The sequence below is a fragment of the Salmo salar genome, chromosome 13 (genome assembly GCF_965601325.2).
Source record: "Salmo salar chromosome 13, fSalSal1, whole genome shotgun sequence".
Classification (NCBI taxonomy): Eukaryota; Metazoa; Chordata; class Actinopteri; order Salmoniformes; family Salmonidae; genus Salmo; species Salmo salar.
Window position 1 is genome coordinate 77,626,425 of NC_138303.1, and position 20,226 is coordinate 77,646,650.

A 20,226-nucleotide genomic window follows, 5' to 3' on the forward strand; every position below is an offset into this window, starting at 1 on the left:
CACCGGCTGACAATTTCGTGAACCCCACAGCCCTACTCGTGAAACGACCTCTTACTTCCTTCATACTGGACACAGAGATATGAAAATGGTATCCACAATGGTATTCTGTTGCAGCTAGTGATATTCATAAAATCATTTTTTTCACGTTATCCAGATGACTCATTCCCAACACAACACATCATCAAGTATCAGTCTAGTGACTTTATAACTTGCTATGAGTGTTCATGAGCCTTTATAATGACCTTTAACGTATTATAAGCCATATTATTTCTCTCTTAAACCTCTCCTCCACACAATTTAAATACAACATAAAAGAACATGAATTATATGATGTCCTCTCCTCCCCCCAACCCCAGGATTGCCACCATCGAGGTGCAGATAGCCAAACTGGACAGTGAGGCTTGGCCGGGGCTTCTAGACCCGGAGCGCGACCGCCTCATCCTCATCAATGAGAAGGAGGAGCTACTGAAGGAGCTGCAGTATATCAAGCCCTGCAAGAGAGCGCCCAATGAACAGGAGAAGATTGAGACTGAGAAGAAGATGCTTGAGAGAGACCTGCAGGCTGCCAGGGACAACCAGAGCAAGGCCCTGACTGAGAGGTGAGCATGGGAGGTGACGCGAGTGATGTGCCCCCTTTCGTTTATCCCCAATTAAGTAATCGTGATCAGCCTGGGGCTCACTGACTTATTGAGAGTTGGCCATCACTCCATCCCTAGGTCAGGGTCACGGTCAGGGAAGGAGGGATAACAGAGGGAATAGAGCTGCACACCAGGAAAGCATTATGGTCACACAATGATACAGGAGATTCAATTAGTCATCCACTCTTCTGTCTTTGCAGGACATTTTTATTGCCAATTTTTGGCATTTTAGTGTTCTGTTAGTCAGCACCTCACCAAAAGAGTGCATTTTTAAAATGAATTTCTACATCTCATTTCAATGCTAGCCAGACAACGGGTCGGCGTGTCTGTTGCGTGAAGGAGAGAGGGGGCCATGGGAATCCCACTGGAACTAGGCTGCAGTATATTCAGACAGGGAATAGATAGGCAGAGCAAGGCCCACAACATACTGTACTGTACCTGCAGTGAAAAGACATGGTGCAAGTGCCTCAGCTGCAGCACCTGATATGACTGTTACATAAACACAAAGGTCTACTCCCTGATGTGGACATGGTGATGGACTGGGCCCCGTGGCTCTGTTAACAAATAGAAACTAGACTGAACACTAACTATGGAAAACAGACCGACGTCTCCAACTGGGTTCAAGAAAACACTGTCAAACAGGTTGAAAAGCATCAACACTGTGCTCTCTGTTGACCTAACGTTGTGTATGTTGACCCAACGTTGTATATGTCGACCCTGTAAGACTTACTCCCAGACACACGACGCACCTTTTGTTATGTTGGCTGCTTCAATCCGCATAACCTTTTTTCATGACATTCATGGCTCATGATTGTAATTGGATCACAGACTGTAGAAGTGGATAGTATATGTACTGGTGTGTAGAACCCCTAGTCTCTTACCCATCACTGGCCCTCTGTAAGGTGCATTTTTACCCTTTAGTGATTGGACACCTGCACTCTGGATCAGGTAACCAAGGGGACTACAACAATTGGGCCTTGTGACTATGGCACATTCTCCCCTCTCGCTCACATTCTCCCCTCTCGCTCTCTCGCTCACATTCCTGTCTCTTTTCCTCTCTTTCTCTCATTCATATTCCCCCTCCCTCTCCCCCTCTAGCTTTCCTAAACAGCTACCTTGTTCTCTGTTCTCAATACTGTACCTGCATTGCGTTCCCTCTCTGGTTTCTCCCTTCCTGTAACCTGAGCATCACTAACCGGGGATGTAGGTTGGACACAAAAGATGCCCTTTTCTAACTGCTGGTTCTGTAACCCCGGCCTGGAAGATGATCAAAAGACTCAGTTATTATGTTATGGCCTGTTTCCATTAAAGCCTCATTACACTGACACACTCCCCCAATAAATAAAGAACTGGATAACAAGATGTCTTTTATGAGACACAAGTGTCTGCCTTTTGCCCTTTTAACTGTCTATACTGCTGTATATATTTTCAATCCGGCTGTGACCTAACATGTTTTGTTTTCTATCAGATTGAGATTGCACTGTAAGAGAAACAAGCTGGTGAGAGAGCTGGAGGAGATGGTTCGCCTGGCCTCATCACTACACACTCAGCTCAAGAGGTATGCACACTCACCCATCTATACAACACATTCAGCTACTGTCTCCCAACACTTCCACACTGTCAGTTTAGGAGGCAGAATCACTTAAATGTATCTACTAAGCATGTAAACTCCTATTGCACAACTCGATGTGCACGTTCAAAATGAAAACCGATTTAAGAATACATTCTATTGACAACATGGAGACACAGGCAACATTTTTACCGTGGAGGTCTTGGTGAGGTTATAGTCACTAAGGTGTAATGGTACACCACTACTGCACTCTGCTCTAAAGTTGTTCACGAATCACTACACACTTCTATGAGCACAGCCTCTTCTGTCTCCTCTCCTATCTAGTCTCTCACATCTCAAAATGGGCTTAGTGCTTCTGAACATTCAACATTTTCATCCAATTAACCCATTTCACCTCTGAGGCAACTGTAGAGTTGCAAGCTGTTTCATCAGGTATTTTCAATAAACATCACAACCCGGCCTTGCCTGGCGCCCTGAGCCTACTCGCTACCCTTTGAGGGGAAAGAGTGAAACTTTAATCCAAGGTCTGCTGGGGAATGGTGAAGATCACATTACCGTCGTTCACATGAAAGCATTTTATCTTTCATTTCTTGAACCCCATAAGTTCACATGAGGTCTGTTCTAGACTACAGTATTTTCTAGGGATGCATGATATATCGGTGAACATATCGGAATTGGTCGATATTAGCTACAAATGCCAACATCGGCCCGATGTCTAGTTTAACGCTGATGTGCAAAACCAATGTCAAAGCTGACTTGCGTATGTACATGACGTAATGACGCCACGTAAAATGTTGTGCTTCACGTGCAACACAGCATTCCTAACCTAGCCCACAATGTCTGCTGTGTGGATCAAGCAGTCAACAAGTCGAGCGGTCATTTGAAAGAGTAAGAAAATTTCAGCGAGACAACTCAATGGCGAAATCCATTAACGCCAAGATAATGGAATTCATTTCCCTTGACAATCAACTGTTCTCTGTCGTGGCTGATGTTGGCTTTCACCGACTGGTCGAGCACCGCTATTTTTCAGATGTTTCCCTACCGGAGTTACAGTAGTAGCGTCCCTGCTATTAGCTTCACGACTGACATTTGGACCAGCGATGTCAGCCCCATGAGCATGCTGAGTCTGAGCACAGTGGGTCATCGAGGATTTCGTACTGAGGTAAGTTGTATTGCATGCTCATGAATATGCTGGTTGTCATACCGCTGCTGTCATTTCAATGGCATTTGAGAACATGTTTGAAGCTTGGAAACATGAACACGCTAGCTCCATTCGAACAACTGACTCAAGAAATAAGCTCATCACCTGCAGAGGACGAGATACCCTCTGTCATGGCATTGAAACGCCTGCTCAACAAAACTGCCGACACAGGCTGTGAACAAACGATTCGGTGGCATTCTCTCTGAGCCTCTTTACTGTGTCGCCACCATGCTCAACGCTATGTACAAGGACCGCTACTTCGATGCAGACAAGAAACAGGGTTTACGTGAAATGTTACATACATAGCTGGACAAGATGGAAACGGACACAGTGACAGTGTGCACCGAGGGAGAGAGGCCACGGACAGACAGAGCTGAAACTTCACTGCTTGACGTATGATGAAACCCTGATTGGCTTGACTTCGAGACGTGTTATTCGGGAAGGGTGTCCCTCCTACCCTATAAAGAGTCCGACGCAATGTCTGAGTCATTCAAACATCTCACTTTTCATCAGAAACCTTACCTCGACACGACTGCATTTTTCAGAAATAGCTAAACTGTCCACAGACGTGAGCTTACAACTCGCTCGCCGGGTTCTATTCTCGGGATTGTGCGACTGACAATTTTTCCTTTCCCTTCACCATAGCTAGAGGAAAATTATAGGGAGTAACGTTTACAGCTGTGACACGGCTAACTTGTTCATGGCCAAGTTAGCTGTATCCAAACAGTGACTAGTCGTCGGCAAGCTAGCCACCACGCTAGCTAGCTTTTGGGGTTTTTACTTCGGCAAGAAAAATTTCTACTAGCTACATCAAGCTTTCTTTTCTAACCTGTCCTTTTGAAACGGTATCCGGCCATCACACCGAGTGCCACCGTCAGAGAGAACCCACGCTAATCGCTAGCTTTCTGGGACTAGCCTACCATGCTATTTTTTTCTGACAGTTAAAAACGTAACATCCAAGCAATGGCGACAAAGACATCTCCCACCCCAAACGAGGAGAAGGTCCCGACACGAATCTGCTCCTGTGGGAATAAGGTATCGGAAACGGTGTGAGGAGAAAAAGAGGGTGAAGCCCTCCAGCTCTGTATGCCCAGGAAGACACAGCCCAGTGCCTCGCCGCACCTTCGTCCAGGCTGCAGCAGGTCAACCACCCTTAACCTTTAAGATCCCCAGATGCCCAGCCCCCTAGGCTGGTTTGCAGCCTGGGGAAACTTGGGCCCCTGGTCTAAGAAACCCTCCTTCCCGCCCATGGCACCAAGGGGCCAGCCTGCTACTAACCCCACCCAGGGGATAAGGAGGAAGAAGCACATGGCCTAGCGATGTCCCCATCACTAGAGAGGCAAGTACAGTCTCCCCCAAGCACTGTTCTATCCCCTGCTCCAATCCTGAGCCTTTTCCAGGGTGCAAGTTCCCGGACACCTCAGTGTTCTGTCAGGCGTACCAGGCCAGAGTTGGTACAGCCCAAAGAGAAGAGACAATATTCAGATGGATGCTTCCACAAAGCCTCCCTCTTGTCTCACACTCCCCAATGTCAGTTCACAAAAAAAATGTATACTAGCGCAACCAGGATACAGGCCAAGGGCGCAGTCAGACATATTGTTTCTCAGAAAATCTAAACAAACAGGGTGCCCCCCTATAACACCACCAGAGGGAGCTACTGCTCCTTCTGCGGTGACAGGCCACATAAGCGTGCTCCCGCTACGAGCCAGCTCCCACTACAGCTCCCTTTCGGCCTCTCTCTGTCACCTCGTGTTTTTCCGAAGTGTAGCGAGGCAGCCATAGCCCCACTCAAAGAGAAGGGAATTCGGCTGATGACGTACATAGACGATTGGATGCTGTGCGCACAATCGAGACGAGGTCTTAGAACACAGTCAGCTGTTATTGGGACACCTGAAGCTTCTAGGCTTCAGAATAAACGCAGTAAAGAGTGTCTGGGTGGGAATCAGAATAATCTCTTTCCTGTATTCGGTATCGCTCAAAGCTCGCCTTTCGGTGGAACGTATAAGAACATTTGAAGATTGCCTAGCACTGTTTTGCTGAGGGAACCTGGTCTTTAAAAACATGCCTGAGGCTACTAGGCTTGATGGCATTGGCTTTAGCAGTCATTCCGTTAGGACATTTGAATATGAGAGGGTTTCAACGCTGGTTCTCTTCTCTGGGTCTGAGCCGTCAAGGGCAGAACAGTCAACGGGGTGTGGGGACCCCATCTCAGTTCTACTCACATAAACTGCCTGGAACTCCTTGCAGTGTCCCTAGCATTAAAGACGACCCTCCAAAAATGGGAGGAACAACATGTTCTAGTCAGAACAGACAATACCACTGTTGTGGCTTACATAAACAGACTTACACGGGGACTGTGATCCCTCACTTACACACACTGGCATGCAGACTGATTGTGTGGAGCAGTGTGCATCTCCAGTCACTGAGAGCTACTCATGTACCGGGAGTATTGAATCTGGGGGCAGATTTACTTTCCTGGGGGAATCCTCTATTCGGAGGATTGGTGAAGTTTCCAATCGGGTTTGGATGCACTTCGGCATTCCAGGAGTGGATCTTTACGCATCAATGGAGAATACTCAGTGTCCACTTTTTTTCCCCCTGAGGGATCAGGATGCATCGATGGGAGTGGACGCGTTGGCGTACGAGTGGCCAGGCGTCCTCCTGTATGCATTCCTCCTACTGGCCCTGATTTTCCCCCACCCTAGCCAGGGTGCGGGAGAAGGGGCTATCGTTCATACTAATAGCGCCACATTGGCCAGGGAAACACTGGCTAGCGGCAATCACTCAACTCTGTGGTCATTCGTGGCCCCTCCCCCTGCGTCGGGACCAACTGTGCGAGGCGAGATTTTTCACCCTCACCTGGAATGGTTGGCACTCTGGGCCTGGCCCGTGAATGGTGCATCTTGAACACTGCCGGGCTTCCTCAATGTAATTTAGACTATTCAGAGTGCTAGAGCCGCATCCACCAGGTCCCTTTACAATTATAAATCGCGTTTGAGGAATGGTGCGCTAAAATACAGTGTCATTCCAGTGCTCTGTCCCGGTAATTCTGTTGTTTCTACAGGAATGATTAGAAAAGGGAAAGGCTTTTTCTACTAATAAAGTATATCTGGCAGCTATTTCGGCTTGTCATGTGGGTTTTGGGAACACGACTGATGGGCAACACCCCCTTGTCGCCCGTTTTATGAAGGGTGCACGTCGCTTGCGTCCGGTGTCCAAACGGCTGGCCCCGTCATGGGATTTATCAATTGTTTTGGATGCTCTATGCCAAAAGCCTTTTGAGCCTCTGGATCAGGTGGAACTGAAGTTGCTTTCATGTAAGACCGCGCTATTACTAGCACTGGCTTCTGCAACGCGTGTAAGTGACATTCACACATTCTCTGTGCACTCGTCCAGTGCGCAATTTGCACCTGGTAACAATAGGGTATGATTGCGGCCTAACCCCTATTTATCCCTAAGATTATTAACCCATCTTTGATGCATCTTCCCCTTGAGCTAGTAGCTTTTTATCCCCCACCGTTTTCCTCTCCGGAACATCAACGGTTGCATATGTTGTGTCCAGTATGCGCTCTGCGCATCTACATGGACAGGACTAAGGGATTTAGGAAATGTGATCAGTTGTTTGTTTCCTGGGCGAAACCGCACACGGGTAAAGCGCTCACTAAACAACACCTCTCCCACTGGTTAGTGGAGGCTATTGCTTTGGCCTACACAAGTAAGGGTCTCCAGTCTCCTGCTGGCCTACGGGCTCATTCTACTAGAGGAATGGCTACCTTCTGGGCTTTATTTAAGGGCATATCTATCCAAGATATTTTCTCAGCAGCGAGTTGGGCTTCGCCTCATACATTTGCAAAGTTTTATAGGCTCGATGTTACTGCACCGACCCTGGCGCATAGTGTTTTACGTGTAGGATCTTCTGAGGGGCAAGGCCCATTTGTGTGATATATAGACCAGGGCAGTCGGTCATCAGGATAAGCTTGTCTGGCAATACGGGAGTCAGTATATCCCATAGTGAAATACCGAAATTAATACTTGAAAGAGAACTATAGGTTACGACTGCAACCCCGGTTCTCTGATAGTATGAGTGAGGTATTTCACCAGAACACCCTTCTTGCATGAGCAAAACTAACCTATAGTTTTGATTATGTTTTACTGATAATGGGGACATACGTAAATGCCAATAAAATAACTTTTTGGGGGGTGTGTGTGTGTGTAACCTTTTATTTAACTAGGCAAGTCAGTTAAGAACAAATTCATATTTACAATGACGGCCAAACCCGGACGACGCTTGGCCAATTGTGCGCCGCCCTATGGGACTCCCAATCACGGCCGGATGTGATACAACCTGGATTTGAACCATGGACTGTAGTGACGCCTCTTGCCCTTAGATGCAGTGCCTTAGACTGCTGCGTCCATGTGTGTGTGTTAACTGTTTAATTGTGCTAAAATTTTAAATATCGGTTATCGGTATATATTTTTTTTGCCAAGATAAATTTTGGATATAGGTATCGGCCAAAAATGTCATATCAGTGCATCACTAGTATTTTTCTCTTCTGAGTGGCTTGTATGGTTCATTCAGTTCTATTTGAACATCTTGCCCATCTACTGTTATAATCTCCACCCGGCACAGCCAGAAGAGGACTGGCCACCCCTCAGAGCCTGGTTCCTCTCAAGGTTTCTTCCTAGGTTACGGCCTTTCTAGGGAGTTTTTCCTAGCCACCGTGCTACTACATCTGCATTGCTTGCTGTTTGGGGTTTTAGGTTTCTGTACAGCACTTTGTGACATCGGCTGATGTAAAAAGGGCTTTATAAATTAAATTTGATTGATGAGGGAGTGTTGGTCTTGAGAGTATGAGGGAGGGATAGGACATGGACTATTTCAAATTTTCTCTAAAAGCTCAAGATGAAAGGTGCCTTAGAGGGTAGCTCTCCTGTTATCTTCAACCAGCTACTGGTTCCTCCTCACTTCAATCACATAGTCTTGTCAATTTGAATTAAAGATCTCAAACACAAATGAGCATTTATGAAAAGTGCTCTCTGTGAAACTGAAGCTGGGTTTTTATGAAAAATATTAATTCAATAGAATTGCATCAGAAAAACAAAAGCCCAAACCCTGTGTCTCTACCATATATAGTTCAAAAGTTAGACTACTTAAATTCTATTATAGTGAATACAATGTCATTATGGCCATAAAGTGGTCGCTGCTCAATAGAACTGTCAGCGCCATTCTGCCCACGGAGCACTAACTTCGAACGTCAACTGACAAGCTAGCTATTGGCTGCAGGTTCATGTGTGGTAACATGGACTTTTTCTGAATGAAATCCCTCCCTGAAAAAAAATCTGTTCCAATTTTCATTGTAGATTTCTGGGTCTTCCCATTTAAATTGCCATAGAAATGGCCCCTCTCAACATTGATTGACCAGAGGAATAAAAAGCCACAGATCTGGAGATGAAAATGACAAGGGTATCACCTCCCAATGCTAAAATATGGAAAAGATACAACCAAGAGCTGTGCTGTCTAAATTAGCAACGTTCACAAACTAATGTTCTTATTTAATCAGCACTGTTAAGTACAAGCATATTAAGGTTGTAATATTGTAGAGAACAATCTAATGATTCATAATGAAAACTAGGTTTAGACGTTAATTTCATAGCCCCCTTTTTGAATTTAGCCGTATTTCAATACATTCTAGAGCAGCGAGTGAATGCCCTATACTGTATTAATGCTGTTTTGAGACAATTTGCTTCAAGCTCTTTTAACAGGTTAACAGTGATAATCAAACAAGTATAGTAATGTCAAAAAGTGTTTTCCCCTTTTCTAATTTTCACTACTTTTCATTATTTTGTTATCAGATGTTTGTTATCAGATCTTCAATATTTTTTTCACTACTTCTCAATCCCAATTGAGATGTTGTGGCAGGATGTGAAACGAGCAGTTCATGCTTGAAAACCCACAAATGTCGCTAACTTAAAGCAGTTCTGCATGCAAGAGTGGGCCAAAATTCCTCCACAGCGATGTGAGAGACTGAACAACTACTACAGGAAGCTAAACGGTGACACAACCAGTTATTGAGTGTAAGGGGGCAATTACTTTTTTATTTTTTTACACAGGGATATTAGGTGTTGCATAACTTTGTTTATGTCATTGTGTTATTTGTTCACTCAGGTTCCCTTTAATGAATATTAGGTTTTGGTTGAAGATCTGATAACATAAAAATAAACATTTTTAGCTAATATCACCCGATTCCGATATGCTCACAGATTTTTTATTTTTTTTAAATGTTTAATATCGTGCATCCCTAATTGTAATACATTTTAGAACAAGGCTGTAATGTAACAAAATGTGGAAAATGTCAAGGGGTCTGAATACTTTCCGAATGCACTGTATTTGGTTTTGGTTGAAGATCTGATAACATTCAGTCTCAAAAATAAAGAAAATCAGAAAGTGGGCACTTTTCACAGCACTAACTTCAACAATAGAGAGAGACAGAAAGAGCATCGCTGTCTCTGTGTCTCTCTTCGTCCTCTCTTTCTGGCTGATATACAGTACATCAAAGGGCTGAGATGCAGAGAAACTCCCCTGTGTCATTCCATATGAGCTTGCCAAGCTATAATTAGGATGTTTGCTGTAGAGCAGAAACTGCATTTGAAGTTACGGAGGGCTAAAAGAGGGGAGGAAATTAGGGTTTTCAGTGCCCACACAGACAGGAGAATGGCTACGGAAGGCAATGGTCAGACCAGCCGTCTGTGAGCTGAAGCGCAGCTGGGTCATAGGTCTGCCTGGAGTGTGCTCCTAGTGCTTCTAACACTGTGGTCTTCTCTCTCTCTTTATCTCTCTGTTGGTCCCTTGCTCCCTTTTTTTTCTGGTCCCAATTCTCTCTCCCTCCTCTCTGCCCTCTTTCTCTCATTCTGTCCCTCCTTCCTTCTCCCCATCCAATCCTCTCCTCTGCCTCTTTTTCTCTCCATCTACTTCCATCCCCTCTTTCTCTCTCTCTGCCTTCTGTCTCATTCTGTCTTCCCTCCTTCTCTCAATCCAATCCTCTCCTCCCTCTCTTCCTACAGTCTGTCGGCCAGCACGCTGTCGTGTTCGTCGGGCAGCAGCCGTGGCTCGTTGACCTCCAGCCGGGGCTCTTTGGCTACCACATCCTCCCTGGGCTCCACCTCCTCCCTGAGCTTTACCGACATCTACCTGGAGCAACCCGAGCTGGGAGACCCCGACTTCCAGAACAAACTGGAAACCCTACTGCAGGAGGGCGGCCCGGTGGTCAGTTTCCGGCCCTCCAGCTCCATCACCACCATCCACGAGCACGAGGTGGTCCCTGTAGTAGATGCCGGGACTGGGGGTGTTGCCGGCGGGGGAGCGGAGGCCGGCACCAGGCTACAGGCGCTGAGACTATCGGAGACGCCAAGGTCCATGAGCTCGCTGTCGCCGAGGTCTTCGCTGTCGTCGCTCTCTCCACCCTGCTCTCCCCTGGTCATGGACTCCGCATTCCTCTCAGGGGAGGGGTATGCAGTGTTGGGGGGCCCGGGGGGGCTGGATGTGGAGCTGCATTGCAGGCTGACGGAGCTGGGGCTGGACAGGGAGGAGCAGCAGCGAGGTGGAGGGGTGGAGATGGACACTAAGCAGGCCATGGCTGGAGAGGTGCTTAAAGGTACAGTCACTGTCTATTATCTGACATTGGTACAGCATTGTCAGAAGTCATTGTATGAACTGTGACTGTGCAGTGGTGGAAAAAGTACCCAATTTTCATACTTGAGTAAATGTAAACTGACTCGAGTGAAAGTCACCCAGTAAAATACTACTTGAGTAAATATACTTCAGTATCAAAAGTACATGTAATTGCTCAAATATACTTAAGTATCAAAAGTGAAAGTATAAATAATTTCAAATTCCTTATATAAAGTCCCCCAGATCAGAGGCAGTAGGGATGACCTGGGATGTTCTCTTGATAAGTGTGTGAATTAGACAATTTCTGTCCTGCTAAGCATTCAACATGTCATGAGTACTTTTGGGTGTCAAGGAAAATGTATGGAGTAAAAACAACATAATTGTCTTTAGGAATGTAGTTTAGTAAAAGTTGTCATATACATAGTAAAGTACAGATACCCCCAAAAACTACTTAAGTAGTACTTTCAAGTATTTTTACTTAAGTACTTTACACCACTGTGACCGTGTACAGTCTGGTATTGTGTTACTATGTAGTGGAGTGTATATAGTCATCTCCATTGTGATCCATAAAGAATGAATGTTTGAATTATTTAATTAATTTGCAACAGTTTGAGATCCACACAACACATTGCAAATCAGAGCAGTGTCAGCGTCACACTAAGAAAAATGTGAACGTGAATATACAGTTGAAGTCGGAAGTTTACATACACTTAGGTTGGAGTCATTAAAACTCGTTTTTCAACCACTCCAAAAATGTCTTGTTAACAAAATATAGTTTCGGCAAGTCAGTTAGGACATCTACTTTGTGCATGACACAAGTAATTTTTCCAACAATTGCTTACAGACAGATTATTTCTGGAATATCAAAAGAAATCAGCCAAGACCTCAGGAAAAAAGATTGTAGACAAGTCTGGTTCATCCTTGGGAGCAATTTCCAAATACCTTAAGGTACCACGTTCATCTGTACAAACAATAGTACACAAGTATAAACACCATGGGACCACGCAGCCATCATTCCGCTCAGGAAGGAGATGCGTTCTGTCTTCTAGAGATGAATGTATTTTGGTGCGAAAAGTGCAAATCAATCCCAGAACAACAGCAAAGGACCTTGTGAAGATGCTGGAGGAAACGGTACAAAAGTATCTATATCCACAGTAAAATGAGTCCTATATCGACATAACCTGAAAGGCCGCTAAGCAAGGAAGAAGCCACTGCTCCGAAGCCGCCATAAAAAGCCAACTGCAAATGGGGAGAAAGATCGTACTTTTTGGAGAAATGTCCTCTGGTCTGAAAAATAGAACTGTTTGACCATAATAACCATTGTTATGTTTGGAGGAAAAAGGGGGAGGCTTGCAAGCCGAAGAACACCATCCCAACCGTGAAGCACGGGGGTGGCATCATGTTGTGGGGGTGCTTTGCTGCAGGAGGGACTGGTGCACTTCACAAACTAGATGGCAGCATGAGGCTGGAAAATTATGTGGATATATTGAAGCAACATCTCAAGACATCAGTCAGAAAGTTAAAGCTTGGTCGCCAATGGATCTTCCAAATGGACAATGACCCCAAGCATACTTCCAAAGTTGTGGCAAAAATGGCTTAAGGACAACGAAGTCAAGGTATTGGAGTGGCAATCACAAATCACTGACCTCAATCCTATAGAAAATTTGTGGGCAGAACTGAAAAAGTGTATGCGAGCAAGGAGGCCTACAAACCTGACTGTTACACCAGCTCTGTCAGCAGGAATGGGCCAACATTCACCCAACTTAGTGTGGGAAGCTTGTGGAAGGCTACCCAAAATGTTTGACCCAAGTTAAACAATTTAAAGGCAATGCTACCAAATACTAGTTGAGTGTATGTAAACTTCTGACCCACTGGGAATGTGATGAAATAAGTAAAAGCTGAAATAAATCATTTCTCTCTACTATTATTCTGGCATTTTACATTCTTAAAATAAAGTGGTGATCCTACCTGACCTAAGACAGGGAATTTTACTCGGATTAAATGTCAGGAATTGTGAAAAACTGAGTTTAAATGTTTTCTGACTTCAACTGTGTGTTTGTGTGTGTGTGTGTGTGTGTGTGTGTGTGTATATCATTTACATTTTAGTCATTTAGCAGACACTCTTATCCAGAGCCACTTACAGTAGTGAATGCATACATACATTTTTTTCTCCATACATACATACATATGGGTGTTTCAGAGACAGGGCTGTATCAACATACACACTGATGATGTAACATTCAACACACACTAACTATATTGAACTGGTTGGTCTGGCTTCCTCCACTGCAGTAAGGGTGTGAGTGCATGCACCTCATAATGAATTCAAGATTGCACCTGAAACCTGATTGCCAATGGGGCCACTACAGGGGGAGAAGTGAGAGACTGGGGGTTGAGTTATGGCCCACTGTTACCTGTGGTGGTGGTGTTGTAAATTGAACCTACTCCAGCTATGCAACTCAACACCGGTTTCCATGGCTGCAAGGGGGAAAGGTTGTGACAATGTGTTGTCTTTCTCTACCCTTCTTTTTTCCTCCCTTCTCTTTTCCTATCCTCCTCTTCCCAACCCCTCCCTATCCTCCTCTTCCCAACCCCCTTTTCACATAGATGCCGTAGCGCAGGTCCGAGGGACGGTGGGTGCTGGGTCGAAGAAGATGGGTGTGACGTCAGCAGTGTCTGATGAGTCGGTGGCGGGTGACAGTGGGGTATACGAGCCCTCTGACAGGTGGGTACTGTAGTAGCCACTGGGTCACCTGGAGGACAAGTGTCTCTAATTTCTTTACACTGGAGCCTGACCCGTCACGGATAGTAAAAGATTAGTGCTTCGTTACCACCCCTATCTAACTATATGAAAGTGAACATCGTTGTCTCACGCATTGACTGTATATATGAATGGACAAAGCTATCGATCACATAACGTCTCATGGAGACATAACGTGCACAGTTTGAGCTACTCCAGGAAGTGACATTGCAGGCTAGCTCAGTGCTGCCCCCTCTCATTGAGTAACTCAAGTTAAAGGCCGACCGGGGTACTGCAGACTGCCATTAGCAACTGAATTATCCTGTGCGTTTAATTTTTTTTGTTTCATGGACATACATTTGGTGTATTAGAAGCAATTATTGGTACAATTATCGTGTAAAAAGAATAGTATTTTTAGACAGATTGACCACGAAGATTGCACTTTTTCCATTCACTATAAGATACTGTTTTCTGCAAACAATGCCTGCAGTACCACGGTTGGCCATAAACTTCCGTGAGAGGGGGCAGTCATTCTCCCCTGGTCTCACGTCAGATGGCGTCACTCCTACGAGATGCTCGTCCCTCAACCGATCTGTCTTGTAGGACTTGGAACTCATCTCTAAAAGTCGCGGTTTTGCTCATCCGCCTAATGCCACATTTCATTACGCCGTACGTCATCTTCATGCAATCTTGTACCACTACTGGACGGAGAGCATAGGGTTTCACAATGCATGACAAGATTGTGAGCCTAGTCTCTCGTCAAAGATCACATTTATTTTGGGAAATTGCAAAATATGACCTTTTCATTCACAACAGGAGAAACATATTGTTTCAGGTGATAATAAAACATGTTTAGTTACTTTTTCCTTAACTTGTTTCTCTAACTTTCTAGCAAGTCAATCTGGCTTACAGAGCAGCTAGCGAAACGCTAGGCTTGGTTGATAATGTAGCTAGCGACTTCCACCTAATAATTATCATAAAAACAAACGTCATTACCATCATAATAAACTAAAACGGGTTTATAACATAATTGGCTTAACAGCCAATGTGTATTATTTAACATTACTATTAAAGTAGTACTCACTTATAGGAATGGGTAATTGTTTACAAGTTGCTAGATATCTCATAAAGCCATCGCTGAAAACCACATTTTCATCTTGTTCTGTGGTTTGGTAAATTCCTATTTTTTTTTTCTTGTAAAAAATCTCCAAACATTACAAAAGACAACATTCAGACGCACACAAACATCAACATCACTCCTGCCCAGACCTATCTGTTCTCACCCCTATCTCCACTGCCTGCACTATTCATTTCCACATGTCCTCAAATTGCACTATTTTGTTCCTCTCTGTCGCCCACTCTCTTTCAATATTCAGATAATGACGCATTTGATTTTTCCATTGTCTTAACGATGGAGGATTGGTTGATTTCCAGTTCTTAAGTGTATGTTTTTTTCAAGAAGAGAATTGTCCAACCCATCGGGTATCTCACTGCTCCCTCATATGACATGTCTTGAAATATGCAGACAGGTGGATTAAAAGTACATTTACATTGGAATACTTCTGACAGCCAACTTTCTAATTCCGCCCATAACTTTTGGACTTTATAGCATTCTCAGAAGGGACGAATTATTGAGTCGTTAATTTTATACTTAAGACATGACTCTGTTGTGCTGCAGAATTTGTGAATTTTGGTCTCAATACATGAGTTTATACTGGATTAAGCATACATTTTCGTTACCTGTAATTTCGTTTGTTAGGTTCAAACATTCCCTCCATCTTGTGCCAATATCAGTTCTTTTTAAGTCTTGGTTCCAATAGTTTATATTTTTTTCTAAGAGGTAGTCAGTTTGATTGGCTCTCTGCAAGGTTTTATATAACTTACCTATCATAGGAATATCCTTTTCTGACTCATAGGATTCCTTCAAGATTGCTCTGATGTCTAAAATATTTCCAATCAAAATTTTGTGACATTGAAACTTTTAAGTTGCATGTATTTGAAAATATCTGCATTGGTTAGTCCAAAATTCCTTTTTAATTCTGTCATGGAAATAAATGTATTTGCTATTACCAAGTCATTGACGGTTTCTATGCCTTTAGTTTTCCATGTGGACCAATTTATCGGTGTATTCTGAAGGATTGTTCCATAGGGTTGTATTTTTGGGAGTGATATTGGTTCTTGTACAATCCGATTCATTTTCTACCATATTGTTCTAGTGTTCTTAACTATGAAGTTGTTAATGCTCTTAGCTTCATCCTTTTTAAAATAGACGTGAAAAGTTTCTGGGGTGAGCATGCTCATCTTCAATATGTACCTATTGTTTGTCTTTAGTGCATTTAACAATATGTCTCTAGTAAAAGCCTTGGGTGGCAAGTTGGTACAATTCCTAGTCTGGGAGGTTAAAACCACCCTCAGAGTTAAGGCCATGTAAACTTTCCAATTTATTCTACGAGTTTTATTTGCCCAAATGAAGTCTGACAGAGTATACTTTTTTTAAAGAATGTCTTCGGTGGGGTAATTGGTATTACTGAGAATAAATATAAAAACTTTCGGAGCCATACCATTCTGAATAGGTTTATTCTACCTGTAAGATTTATGGGAAGATTGTTCCATTTTAAATAGATCTGCTTTCATATGGTTGAGTAATGGGATAAAGTTATCTTTATATATTTATCACGTATTAAGCATCGTAAGTATTTTTTTGTGGTCCACTTAAAGGATGGCTGTAGATCATTAGTTATTTTTCCTATTACCATTATTTCATTTTTTTCCCATGTAAATTTTATATCCTGAGATTTTAGAGTATTCTGAAAATATTTTTAGCAAGGAGGGCATTGAGTTTTCAATTTTGGTTCAGTATATCAGCAGATCATTGGCAAATAAGTTTAGTTTATATTCATGTTTACTGATACCTGTTACGTTTGGGTAACTTCCTGTTTTTTTTAACTGATTCTGCCTGCAATGAAGGCGACACAAAGTTTGGAAAAATTACAAGTATGCGGCATCCGTTTCGCTGCGATACCACTGTTGTGAATGGTCCCCATTGAAATGAATGATACCTGGCGGAACGCAACAGACTGCTCAGATATAATGTGAATGAGGCGTAACCTTGTGCTTAACACTAGTTCCTAAATCTGTAAATCACTCCGTTCTCTAGGACGCGCTGGCTACTACTGCAAACCGTGCTTGATAAGCTGACCAAACAGCTAGCAGCCTAGTGCAAGCTTGTTTGAATGGCCATACGGTAGGTAGCTAGTTTGCCAGCTTGTTGAAGTTGTACGGCACCAAAGTTATGGGACTGTTACAGGAATCAGCTTATCTGACTTTGACAGCTGGCATTGTGCCTCACTACTTGAACATTTGGCCAACGCAATAACGTCACAGAGAGCAGTCAGTTATGCTTTAGAACTCGGCGATCTATTCACTGCAGAACATATATCATGAAAAGTAATTTGTGCATTAGTTAGAACTACACTAACTAGCTATCTAGAGGGAGTATTCGGCAGTGTGTGAACTGCCGTTGTTAGTATCCCTGCCTTTCGTTTCCTATGGATTGATTTTAGACTAGTTCAGCCAGTAAGTAGACACTATGCGTTAGCTAGCACATTTTTGTACACACAAAACACCTTAGCGAGATGTAGAATTAGGTAGACTTGCTCATGACAAAAAAAAATTACATTTTAGCTACAGGTATATAGTTTTTGGTAAGATGGCAAATATGAGTGGCAATATAGTCCCCTACCATCCTCAGTCATTTTCCATCCAAGTTGTCAGTACCAGGAGGTTTGTCAAAGTTAGTAAACTTTAGAATAAAATGGTGTTTGACCAGATACAATGCTATTTCACAGTAAACAAATTAACTGGCTCAGCATGCTTATAGGGAAGGGCCCTCAACATGCAACATGTATAGCACTAACACAAATGACTGATGATGGACTGAAAGGAATTGATGATAATAATAAGATTGAGGGAGCTGTTAGGCTGCATTGCAGCTTTTGACATTATTGATCAAAGCCTGCTGCTGAAAAAATCGGTGTTATGGCAGAGGATGTAAAGCATTAACGTGGATCGAGAGTTGCCTGTCTTAACAGAACAGAGGGTTCTTTATTATACAATGGGTGGGTCTAATCCTGAATGCTGATTGGTTCAAACCGCATTCCAGACAGTCTATTCCACAAGTTACCACCAGCTAAATCTGACATTATAATGCCTATTTATTCTGTTCCATCTGACTGTGCAATCCACTGTATCATCAGCCCAGCCCGGCAAGTTATAAACTTAATGTCTAGATGCTTTTTATAGTGGAGATTATCTCACATTTTTTTTTAGACTAACATTTAGTTTTCAACAGCGGAGATTTGTATATAAACCTTGCTGTCTGTCTCTCCGACATTTGCAACATTGTTTAAATATTCAAATTCGATCTCCAGCTGTTCCATAGTAATGAATGAGTCGGGACGAGATACAGGCAGGCAGCGTTTCTCAGCCAGTCGAACTCATGAATCAGCTTTCATCATTTTTATGAATATATACAAAGAAATGTCAATTGAAAAAAAGGTAACTAACTAACTAGTGCAGCTACTGTAGTTTGCAGTCTTTCCAGCTTCAGTTTGAAGTGATTCTGTTAGCTGTGTTGTTGGCTAGCTCCTCTGAACAAGTGTCCTCACGAGTGAGCACATTTTCTATGTCAGGCCAAATTGCGCTTCATTAGCTCATTGTTATGGATGTCACAATAAATGTCACTTTGCATAAACAAATGCAAATACAACTACTGTTGTTATTTTGGCTTTCACGTGACCATAAATTAGCCGTAGTTGGCTAGCTAGCAAGCAAGGGATAAGAAAGTTGCCAGCCGGAATGGAATTGGAACATTTAGAACGAATGACTGGGTCGCGTCCATAGATACAGAACAAAATGACTGGGTCACGTCCATAGATACAGAACAAAAAGACTGAATGACTGGGTCGCGTCCATAGATACAGAACAAAAAGACTGAATGACTGGGTCGCGTCTCTGGCAACAGAATGAACGACCAGCCAGTTTGGGTAGCAACCCTAGATTTGTGTCGGGACTATATCTCGTGGAAGGATGAAATAGTATGAATAAATTAATCAAAATAAAGTTTTTAATGAAAATATGTCAATCATTATTTGAATATGTTGGTAACCTGTTGTATAAAAGTGATAATGCCCGAGAAGCTGGTGTTTGGAGGATATATTGGCACGGTTTGCCGACCCTCAGCTTCGTCTCGGGACTAAGAACACCCGTGCTAATATATCCTCCAAACACCGGCTTCTCGGGCATTATCACTTAAATGGAAGCCTCTAACATAAACCAGGTAGAGTCTGGCATACTTCAAGGCAGTTTTGGCCCCTTTTTTCTATTTTTACTAATGACCTAGCACTGAGTAAAGCTTGTGTGGCTATGTACGCTGATGACTCAACATTATACACGTCAGGTACCACAGCAAGTTAAATCACTGCAACACCTAAGAGCTGCAGTCAGTTTTAGAATGGGTGATAAGCTAGTCCTAAATATATATAAAAAAAACTAAAAGCATTGCATTTAGGACAAATCATTTGCTGAAACATAAATCTCAACAAAATGTTTTAATGAATGTGGCAATTGAGCAAGTTGAGACTAAACCTCTTGATGTAATCAAAACATTGACACAACGGTAGCTAGGATGGGGAGAGGTCTGTCCTTGAAAAAGCACTACTCTGCTTTCTTGACATCATAATCAACAAAACAAGGCCTACAGGCCCTAGTTTTATCACACCTGGACTACTGCCCAGTCATATGGTGAAGTGTTAAAAAAAGGGACATGGGCAAATTACAGTTGGCCCAGAGCAGGATGGCTGGCCCGTAAATATACACAGAGGCCTAATATCAATAACATGCATGTCAATCTCTCCTTGTCTTCTGTGAGAGGTATTGATGTGTCTGTTCAAACATCTAACACACAACTCAGACACCCATACATACCCCACAAGACATGCTAACAGGGGTCTCTTCACAGTCCAGAACAGACTCTGGGAAACACACAGTACCACATACTGTAGAGCCATGACTACATAGACCTCTCTTCCACATCAAGTAACTCAAGCGAGCAGTAAAATCTGATTTTTAAAAAACCCATATAAAACACCTCACGGTGGCACAACGCGGACTGTGAAGAGACACACGCATACGCACACACATTGTAATATTGTAGGTTTGTAAATGTAATGTTGTGAATTTGTGGTTGCAGAGTAGTAATGTGGTGATGTCTTGCATGATGTGATGTAGGCTGTTGCATTATGTTATATAATTGTTTTACTCTTCCTGGGGTCCAAACAGGATTATCTGCTGCCTTGGCAGCAGCTAATGGGGATCCTAATAAATTAAAATAAAAAAAGCATATTTAAA

At 43.2% G+C, this 20,226-nt stretch overlaps 1 protein-coding gene across 1 annotated transcript in view; it reads left to right on the forward strand.

Annotated features, from left to right (window-relative positions):
• The window catches only part of wwc1 (WW and C2 domain containing 1), a 50,423-nt gene that overhangs the window by 17,176 nt on the left and 13,021 nt on the right, over positions 1–20,226 (forward strand). The window contains exons 9-12 of the mRNA XM_014137976.3: positions 357–599; positions 2,107–2,196; positions 10,472–11,061; positions 13,686–13,803. Coding sequence (XP_013993451.1) covers positions 357–599; positions 2,107–2,196; positions 10,472–11,061; positions 13,686–13,803 — 1,041 coding nt within the window. The remainder of the gene's footprint in view (positions 1–356; positions 600–2,106; positions 2,197–10,471; positions 11,062–13,685; positions 13,804–20,226) is intronic.